Raw genomic sequence first — 10076 nt, 5'->3', positions numbered from 1 at the left:
TAAGGCCAATCGAAATTGATGATGACAAAATAAAGGCACTGATCGATTCCAATCGGCGTTTAACGACACGAGAGATTGCTGAGAATCTTAACATATCGAAATCGAGTGTTGAAAACCATTTAAAACGACTTGGATACATTAGTAAGCTCGATATTTGGGTACCACATGAGCTCAAAGAAATTCATCTCACTAAGCGTATTGACATCTGCGATTCTCTTTTGAAACGTGAGGAAAATGATCGATTTTTGAAACGTATGATAACAGGCGACGAAAAATCGATCGTCTACAACAACGTCAAACGAAAAAGATCGTGATGAACCTGCTGAAAGCACTTGAAAAGCAGATATTCACCAAAGAAAGATTATGCTGTCAGTCTGGTGGGACTTTAAAGGTATTGTGTATTTTGAGCTGCTTGCAAGGAATCAAACCATTAATTCAGACGTATACTGTCGTCAACTGGATAAATTAAATGATGCCATCAAACAGAAACGTCGAGAATTGGTGAATCGCAAAGGTGTTGCGTTTCACCATGATAACGCTAGACCACGTACAAGTTTGGTCACTCGTGAAAAATTGTTGCAGCTTGGATGGGATGTGTTACCACATCCACCATATTCGCCAGACCTGGCACCATCAGATTACCATTCGTTTCGTTCTTTGCAAAACACCTTGAATGGTAAAACCTTGACTGCTGATGAGGATATCAAATCGTTGTTGGAATTGTTTTTTGCTGAAAAAAATAAGAACTTTTTTGAGCGCGGAATCATGAAGTTGCCTGAAAAATGGATCGTCTACAACAACGTCAAACGAAAAAGATCGTGATGAACCTGCTGAAAGCACTTGAAAAGCAGATATTCACCAAAGAAAGATTATGCCGTCAGTCTGGTGGGACTTTAAGGTATTGTGTATTTTGAGCTGCTTGCAAGGAAATCAAACCATTAATTCAGACGTATACTGTCGTCAACTGGATAAATTAAACGATGCCATCAAACAGAAACTTCGAGAATTGGTGAATCGCAAAGGTGTTGCGTTTCACCATAATAACGCTAGACCACGTACAAGTTTGGTCACTCGTGAAAAATTGTTGCGGCTTGGATGGGATGTGTTACCACATCCACCATATTCGCCAGACCTGGCACCATCAGATTACCATTCGTTTCGTTCTTTGCAAAACGCCTTGAATGGTAAAACCTTGACTGCTGATGAGGATATCAAATCGTTGTTGGAATTGTTTTTTGCTGAAAAAATAAGAACTTTTTTGAGCGCGGAATCATGAAGTTGCCTGAAAATGGATCGTCTACAACAACGTCAAACGAAAAAGATCGTGATGAACCTGCTGAAAGCACTTGAAAAGCAGATATTCACCAAAGAAAGATTATGCCGTCAGTCTGGTGGGACTTTAAGGTATTGTGTATTTTGAGCTGCTTGCAAGGAATCAAACCATTAATTCAGACGTATACTGTCGTCAACTGGATAAATTAAACGATGCCATCAAACAGAAACGTCGAGAATTGGTGAATCGCAAAGGTGTTGCGTTTCACCATAATAACGCTAGACCACGTACAAGTTTGGTCACTCGTGAAAAATTGTTGCAGCTTGGATGGGATGTGTTACCACATCCACCATATTCGCCAGACCTGGCACCATCAGATTACCATTCGTCTCGTTCTTTGCAAAACGCCTTGAATGGTAAAACCTTGACTGCTGATGAGGATATCAAATCGTTCTTGGAATTGTGTTTTGCTGAAAAAGATAAGAACTTTTTTGAGCGCGGAATCATGAAGTTGCCTGAAAAATGGATCGTCTACAACAACGTCAAACGAAAAAGATCGTGATGAACCTGCTGAAAGCACTTGAAAAGCAGATATTCACCAAAGAAAGATTATGCTGTCAGTCTGGTGGGACTTTAAGGTATTGTGTATTTTGAGCTGCTTGCAAGGAATCAAACCATTAATTCAGACGTATACTGTCGTCAACTGGATAAATTAAACGATGCCATCAAACAGAAACGTCGAGAATTGGTGAATCGCAAAGGTGTTGCGTTTCACCATAATAACGCTAGACCACGTACAAGTTTGGTCACTCGTGAAAAATTGTTGCAGCTTGGATGGGATGTGTTACCACATCCACCATATTCGCCAGACCTGGCACCATCAGATTACCATTCGTTTCGTTCTTTGCAAAACGCCTTGAATGGTAAAACCTTGACTGCTGATGAGGATATCAAATCGTTCTTGGAATTGTGTTTTGCTGAAAAAGATAAGAACTTTTTTGAGCGCGGAATCATGAAGTTGCCTGAAAAATGGATCGTCTACAACAACGTCAAACGAAAAAGATCGTGATGAACCTGCTGAAAGCACTTGAAAAGCAGATATTCACCAAAGAAAGATTATGCTGTCAGTCTGGTGGGACTTTAAAGGTATTGTGTATTTTGAGCTGCTTGCAAGGAATCAAACCATTAATTCAGACGTATACTGTCGTCAACTGGATAAATTAAACGATGCCATCAAACAGAAACTTCGAGAATTGGTGAATCGCAAAGGTGTTGCGTTTCACCATAATAACGCTAGACTACGTACAAGTTTGGTCACTCGTGAAAAATTGTTGCGGCTTGGATGGGATGTGTTACCACATCCACCATATTCGCCAGACCTGGCACCATCAGATTACCATTCGTTTCGTTCTTTGCAAAACGCCTTGAATGGTAAAACCTTGACTGCTGATGAGGATATCAAATCGTTCTTGGAATTGTGTTTTGCTGAAAAAGATAAGAACTTTTTTGAGCGCGGAATCATGAAGTTGCCTGAAAAATGGATCGTCTACAACAACGTCAAACGAAAAAGATCGTGATGAACCTGCTGAAAGCACTTGAAAAGCAGATATTCACCAAAGAAAGATTATGCCGTCAGTCTGGTGGGACTTTAAGGTATTGTGTATTTTGAGCTGCTTGCAAGGAATCAAACCATTAATTCAGACGTATACTGTCGTCAACTGGATAAATTAAACGATGCCATCAAACAGAAACTTCGAGAATTGGTGAATCGCAAAGGTGTTGCGTTTCACCATAATAACGCTAGACCACGTACAAGTTTGGTCACTCGTGAAAAATTGTTGCAGCTTGGATGGGAAGTGTTACCACATCCACCATATTCGCCAGACCTGGCACCATCAGATTACCATTCGTTTCGTTCTTTGCAAAACGCCTTGAATGGTAAAACCTTGACTGCTGATGAGGATATCAAATCGTTGTTGGAATTGTGTTTTGCTGAAAAAGATAAGAACTTTTTTGAGCGCGGAATCATGAAGTTGCCTGAAAAATGGCAAAAGATAATCAAACAAAATGGACAATATATTGTTTAATAAAGTTTTTGTTTCCCATGAAAAATTCGCCTTTTATTTATAAAAAAAAAAACGCAATTACTTTTTGGCCAACCCAATAGAATCAGGAAGCGGCAAATACATGATTGACAGAGCATAGATTTTGCACGAGTTCAAACGCTCGAGTGTCGTGTCTCGCGGTGTTGGAGTAAATTATGTAGAAATGTTACACGCGAGTGAGAGAACCGAGCTATCGGATCTGGACGTGTCCGATGCTGCTACTTATACTTTTATTCCCTCGCAGATACGACATCCCAAGGATGAAACCCAATGCATTCAGTGCCGTCGTGGCACGCTACCCGACGAAACTCACTCGACGTGCCGCGACATCCCGGAAGAGTTTTTACGCCCGGAAAGCGGATGGGCGATAGGTGCGATGTCTTTGTCCGCCTCGGGGATTCTGGTAAGTGTCTCTCTTTCTCTCTCGCTCTTTCAGATGTTCCGCGTGTTTGACATCGCGAACGAGCGGAAACCGCAGAAGCGGAAGTGCTGCAAATCGCGCGATTTTCATATGATTTCTATCTAGCCCCGTTTTCTTCTATGCGTAAACAGGTGACGTTATTTGTCTGCGGCGTTTTCCTCAGACACAACGACACCCCTGTCGTGCGTGCCTCCGGACGAGAACTGTCCTACGTACTCCTCCTGGGGATTCTGCTCTGTTACCTCGTCACGTTCACCCTGGTGCTCAAACCCACGAACGTTGTCTGCAGTATTCAGAGGTAAAAAGAACTAGGAATCTTATCGCGTGCACGCGGCAAAATTCTACGAGTTCCGACGTAACAGCATTAATCTTTCTATAGACTTCGTTACGATCACTTGCGATAAATTGCTCCTCGTACAATTAACGTCAAGAGCGTTGATTCTATCGATATTTAACGTGGTTCGTAAGCCGGACAATTTTTGAAAGTTTCTTCCCCGTGTCCCATCCGCAATCTATCGCGATGCGATGAATGCGTAAAAAATTCTCCTCGAGCGATATCGCGTGGCAAGAAGCTGTAAAACTCGAAATCGGCGCAACGTGACGAGAAGAAAATGATTTCGCCCTTACGACATCTAACATCTCGGTGTATCAGCTTGCCGGAGTTCGAAATATGCATTACGTAAACGGATAGCGTCGTTTCCGCCGAGGGTGAGCCAGGAATGTTAATGCTCGCCGGGAAGAAACCGAGAGCTGACGGTTTTATTTTTGCAGATTCGCCGCGGGCTTCTGCTTCACTGTGGTATACGCGGCTCTGCTGACGAAGACCAACCGCATCTCGAGGATCTTTCGCGCCGGCAGCGCGAAGAGGCCATCCTTCATATCGCCGCGGTCGCAGCTCATCATCTGCTGCGGATTGATATTCGTCCAGATTCTAATTAACGCGATCTGGATGATCATCGATCCCGCACGAGCGATGCATCACTACCCCATGATGGAGGACAACCTGCTCGTCTGCAACAACTACATCGATGCTAGCTACATGATCGCGTTCGCGTTTCCCACGGTACTGATCGTCGTATGCACCGTCTACGCCATCCTCACGAGAAAGATTCCGGAAGCCTTCAACGAGAGTAAACACATCGGTAAGTCTCGACGTTCCGTCGCCGTCACATCCGTTTCGCGTCTCGCATGAGTTTCACTACTATTCGCGTGATATTTCACAATATTTTGATATTTCTTTGGTAACTGAAGAGAGAACTTTGATAGACAGGCGAGATCGATGAGAGAAGCAATATCGTAGTTTTATATTTATACGTATGAGAATGTTTGTGACAACTATGTAGCATATCGTTGCTACAAAAATAGATAGTAATGGAAATATCAAGCGAAGCTGGTAAAACTAGTCAAAAGCGACAAAATGCTATTATTAAAAAAACCTTTTTAATACAGGTTTGACAATGTACACGACGTGTGTCATATGGTGCGCCTTCGTACCTCTGTACTACGGCACCGGCAGCAACATTGCGCTGAGGATTACCTCGATGTCGGTAACCATCAGTCTTTCCGCGTCTGTGACGCTGATCTGCCTCTTCAGTCCGAAGGTTGATCATTTAAATTTAAGAATTCGTAAATTAAATATAAAGGCATCCACGTGGAAAGCGCTCATGTTTAAAGTGTAATTGAGAGTTCCTCACGAATCTTCATTCGGAAATGCAGTGTTCGATAATTACAAAATGATGTAAAGTCGATTTCAATTTAAATTGATATTGGGTCATTAAGTATGAAACTTTGCAAATGTAAAAGCGCCATCTTTAACATTTGTTATCTCAAATTTGGCGCCAGACGTCAGTATCAGGTTAGGTTAGTGTGATAGATGTATGTTCGCTCTTCAAATGTCATATTTGTTTCTTCAAATATCTTCATTAGTTTTATTGGTCGATTCTTTTTTATAGAACTATGGAAAAGTCCAAAATTCGTGTGATTTATGAATATGAGTTCCGCCGTGGAACCACAGTGTCGGAGACAGCTCGTAATATCAACGCTGTATTTGGTGAAGGTTCAACTACTAAAGCAACGGTGGGCAATTGGTTCAAAAACTTCAGAGATGGAGATTTCAGCCTCGCTAATGAGCCACGTGGAAGACCAAAGACGAAGGTGGATAATGATCACTTGAGAGCCGTAGTAGAGTTCGATCCATCTCAAAGTACACGTGAATTGGCATCGATATTCAATGTTTCCATACCCACCATATTGGTTCCTTTAGCTGCAATTGGTAAGATAAAGAAGTTGGACAAATGGGTCCCGCACGAATCGACCGATGCGCAGCAGGCGCAATGTCTAGAGGCTTCCCTTTCTTTGCTTTCCCGTCACAAAATGAATCTTTTTTTAATCGAATTGTGACCTGCGATGAAAAGTGGATACTCTACGACAATCGTAAACGCTCACATCAGTGGTTGAACGCTGATGAACCACCGAGACATCACGCGAAACCCAACATTACACAGAAGAAGCTTATGGTGACTGTTTGGTGGTCCAGGTCAGGTGTTATCTACTACAACTTTATGAAACCTGGTACATCGATAACGGCTGAAGTATATTGCAAGCAACTGGACGAAATGATGCAACAACTTGCTATTAAACAACCGAAATTGGTCAATCGGTCAATGCCAATCCTGTTGCATGATAATGCTCGACCGCACACTGCACGACTGACCGTGGCAAAGCTACGGGAGTTGGAATTGGAAACTCTCCGTCATCCACCACATTCACCAGATCTATCACCTACCGACTATCACTTCTTCCGGAATTTGGACAACTTCTTGGTGGGAAAATTGTTCAATTCTCAACAGGCAGTCGAATCAGCCTTCCGCGACTTCATCGATTCCCGTACTCCTGGCTTCTATAGTAGAGGCATAGACCAACTACCACTAAAATGGCAGAAGTGTGTAGATAACATGGGCGCATACTTCGATTGAAAATAAATCATGTCCATGTGCCAAAAAATGCAAAAGTTTATGTTCTATTTGTAAAGTTTCATACTTAATGACCCAATATGAATATGAGTTCCGCCGTGGAACCACAGGGTCGGAGACAGCTCGTAATATCAACGCTGTATTGGTGAAGGTTCAACTACTAAAGCAACAGTGGGCAATTGGTTCAAAAACTTCAGAGATGGAGATTTCAGCCTCGCTAATGAGCCACGTGGAAGACCAAAGACGAAGGTGGATAATGATCACTTGAGAGCCGTAGTAGAGTCCGATCCATCTCAAAGTACACGTGAATTGGCATCGATATTCAATGTTTCCATACCCACCATATTGGTTCCTTTAGCTGCAATTGGTAAGATAAAGAAGTTGGACAAATGGGTCCCGCACGAATTGACCGATGCGCAGCAGGCGCAACGTCTAGAGGCTTCCCTTTCTTTGCTTTCCCGTCACAAAAATGAATCTTTTTTGAATCGAATTGTGACCTGCGATGAAAAGTGGATACTCTACGACAATCGTAAACGCTCACATCAGTGGTTGAACGCTGATGAACCACCGAGACATCACGCGAAACCCAACATTACACAGAAGAAGCTTATGGTGACTGTTTGGTGGTCCAGGTCAGGTGTTATCTACCACAACTTTATGAAACCTGGTACATCGATAACGGCTGAAGTATATTGCAAGCAACTGGACGAAATGATGCAACAACTTGCTATTAAACAACCGAAATTGGTCAATCGGTCAATGCCAATCCTGTTGCATGATAATGCTCGACCGCACACTGCACGACTGACCGTGGCAAAGCTACGGGAGTTGGAATTGGAAACTCTCCGTCATCCACCATATTCACCAGATCTATCACCTACCGACTATCACTTCTTCCGGAATTTGGACAACTTCTTGGTGGGAAAATTCTTCAATTCTCAACAGGCAGTCGAATCAGCCTTCCGCGACTTCATCGATTCCCGTACTCCTGGCTTCTATAGTAGAGGCATAGACCAACTACCACTAAAATGGCAGAAGTGTGTAGATAACATGGGCGCATACTTCGATTGAAAATAAATCATGTCCATGTGCCAAAAAAATGCAAAAGTTTATGTTGTATTTGTAAAGTTTCATACTTAATGACCCAATATAAGTGATTCATTTAGAATGTTGGGTTAGCGTTAATATTATCAGGAATACGTTTAATCCTTCCATTAAGTGATAAGAAAGCAAAATCCTTAAAAAGTCAGAATTTAATTCAGAACTCTCCTCTGAAGCGAAAAAATAACAGAAGATTGAAAAGATAAAATCTAAAACGTTGCATCTAAAATGCTCGCTCGAGGAAGCCTCGTTATCGAATCATTGGGCAAAGCGATTTCCGAATCCAATTTCATCAAAATCGAATTTATTGAAACAGGATTGTACTTTATTTTATTTTAATTTATTCAACTCATAGTAGCTCTCCCCATCCCCATTTATTCCGTGTGCAGCTGTACATCATCTTAATTCGACCCGAGAGAAACGTGCGCCCCACCGTGAGAGCAGGAAGGCCCAACCAGACGAGAAGCTCGGCGATAACTGCCACGAACGCATCTATGATGGGACCGGTAACAGCGACGACAGTTCTGACAGCCGCAACTTGCGATCAGAATAAAGCCCTCAATAAACATATCGCGTCCACCATAGACTGCTCTACTCAGAGCGAATGTAAGTAGAATCTCGGACTCCCTGTCCAATTTTCATGAAGGGGTCTGCCCACGAGAAGAGGATAGACTTCTTCATGAATTTCTTCTTCGTAGATCCAATTTCGTTCGAAATCGAAACTAAAACTACGTGACGCGTCTTCTATCGCGAAACCTCAAGCGGAAACGTTCAACCGTAGATATTTGTCCATGAAAGTGGAACGCATCACGCATCAAAAAAAGAAAAATTTCAGTTAACATTGTACGTAGAAATTGCGATGGAGAACAAATTTCTCGATGCATATATCTAATTAAATTTGTTTGTGGCGAGCATAATATTTTATTACTAATTAAAGGTTTTTCCATTCTATTTAATCGAATATAATATATAATGAATTCTACTCGCCCATATAATTTTGATTAATTATTTAAATTTTACCCCCCTACTTTCGTTACTAATTAATCACTGTGTAGACTCACGCAATATCGCGCATACATCACCAGAATATAAATTATAAATTCTGCAATTATGGAAATTGACGTCAACCAGATCCAAAACTTGATTATCATTTTAACACGTTTTTTGCTTCTACGCTCTACGTTCTTGATTCTGCAAAAAGCGCGGAGGGTTAATTCACGTTTCCTGAATTCTGTCCGCAGGCTACGAATTGGAGCTGAAGGATCAGAAGAACGGGAAACCGCCGGCAACGTGCACCTCGCGATCGACGCAAACGACTAACAAGGACGAGGAGCACCACGTGGTGACGAGCAACAAGGAATCGCCGGACGTGATCGCATCCGCGAGCAACAAGGAATCGAAAAGCAACACGACGACGACGACGACGACGACGGCGCCGACGAAACGGCTCAACAGTAACGCGAGGATAGGCAACGGGCCGCTTTCCCAGAGCGACGTTTCCTTATAGCGGAAGACGGAACTGCCCAGAACGGAATCCCCCGTGTTAGCCGTTAGTCTAAAACCGATTTCAAAGAAACCCGTCATCGTCTGATCCACCCTATTGTATTGGGTTGTTCGGAAAGTAATTTCGTTTTTCACAAAGAGATGTCGTTAGTCGCGTTCCTCGATACTTAACCTTACTCTAAGCGGCAAATTCGTTTTATATTTTGACAACTGACATTTCAGACGTTATTTAGTATCTTACTGTGTTGCGATCTGTCAAGTAATTGTTTTTTGGCATCACATCAAACATGGAAAATCAAAGTGAGCATTTTCGTAATATTTTGCTTTTTTACTACCGAAAGGGTAAAAATGCAGTGCAAGCGAGAACAAAATTGTGTGCCGTGTACGGAGAAGATGTATTGAGTGAACGTCAGTGTCAGAATTGGTTTTCGAAATTTCGATTTGAAAGATGCACCACGTTCAGGTCGGCCAATTAAAGCTGATGACGAGAAAATAAAGGCTCTGGTGGATGCAAACCGTCGCACAACAACACGCGAAATTGCTGAAAAGTTAAATTTATCGAATTCGACCGTTTACGATCATTTGAAACGCCTTGGAGTCGTTTCAAAGCTCGATATTTGGGTTCCACACAATTTAAAGGAAATTGACTTGATTCGACGCATTACCATCTGCGATTCATTGTTGAAACGTGAAGAAAATGA

General features: G+C 42.3%; 1 protein-coding gene across 1 annotated transcript; it reads left to right on the top strand.

The window, feature by feature from the left end:
- The first annotated feature begins 3430 nt into the window (after positions 1-3430).
- On the top strand, positions 3431-9551 carry LOC113563261 (metabotropic glutamate receptor 2-like). Its single transcript, XM_026974662.1, has 6 exons — positions 3431-3781; positions 3931-4097; positions 4571-4941; positions 5249-5400; positions 8262-8478; positions 9114-9551. Exons 1-6 carry the CDS (start codon positions 3542-3544, stop codon positions 9377-9379), a joined length of 1413 nt encoding a protein of 470 aa, XP_026830463.1. The 5' UTR covers positions 3431-3541; the 3' UTR covers positions 9380-9551.
- The last annotated feature ends 525 nt before the right edge of the window (positions 9552-10076 follow it).

This window comes from Ooceraea biroi, chromosome 13 (genome assembly GCF_003672135.1).
Source record: "Ooceraea biroi isolate clonal line C1 chromosome 13, Obir_v5.4, whole genome shotgun sequence".
In the NCBI taxonomy this organism is placed as follows: Eukaryota; Metazoa; Arthropoda; class Insecta; order Hymenoptera; family Formicidae; genus Ooceraea; species Ooceraea biroi.
This window is presented reverse-complemented; position numbering and strand designations above follow the sequence as displayed.

What these genes read in the sequence shown, in the direction of transcription:
- LOC113563261 (XM_026974662.1), top strand. Translation starts at nt 3,542, where the DNA reads ATGTTACACGCGAGTGAGAGAACCGAGCTATCGGATCTGGACGTGTCC. An exon ending in GTTGTCTGCAGTATTCAGAG is followed by an intron (nt 4,098 to 4,570) that starts GTAAAAAGAACT and finishes TTATTTTTGCAG; the next exon opens with ATTCGCCGCGGGCTTCTGCT. An exon ending in CTGCTCTACTCAGAGCGAAT is followed by an intron (nt 8,479 to 9,113) that starts GTAAGTAGAATC and finishes TTCTGTCCGCAG; the next exon opens with GCTACGAATTGGAGCTGAAG.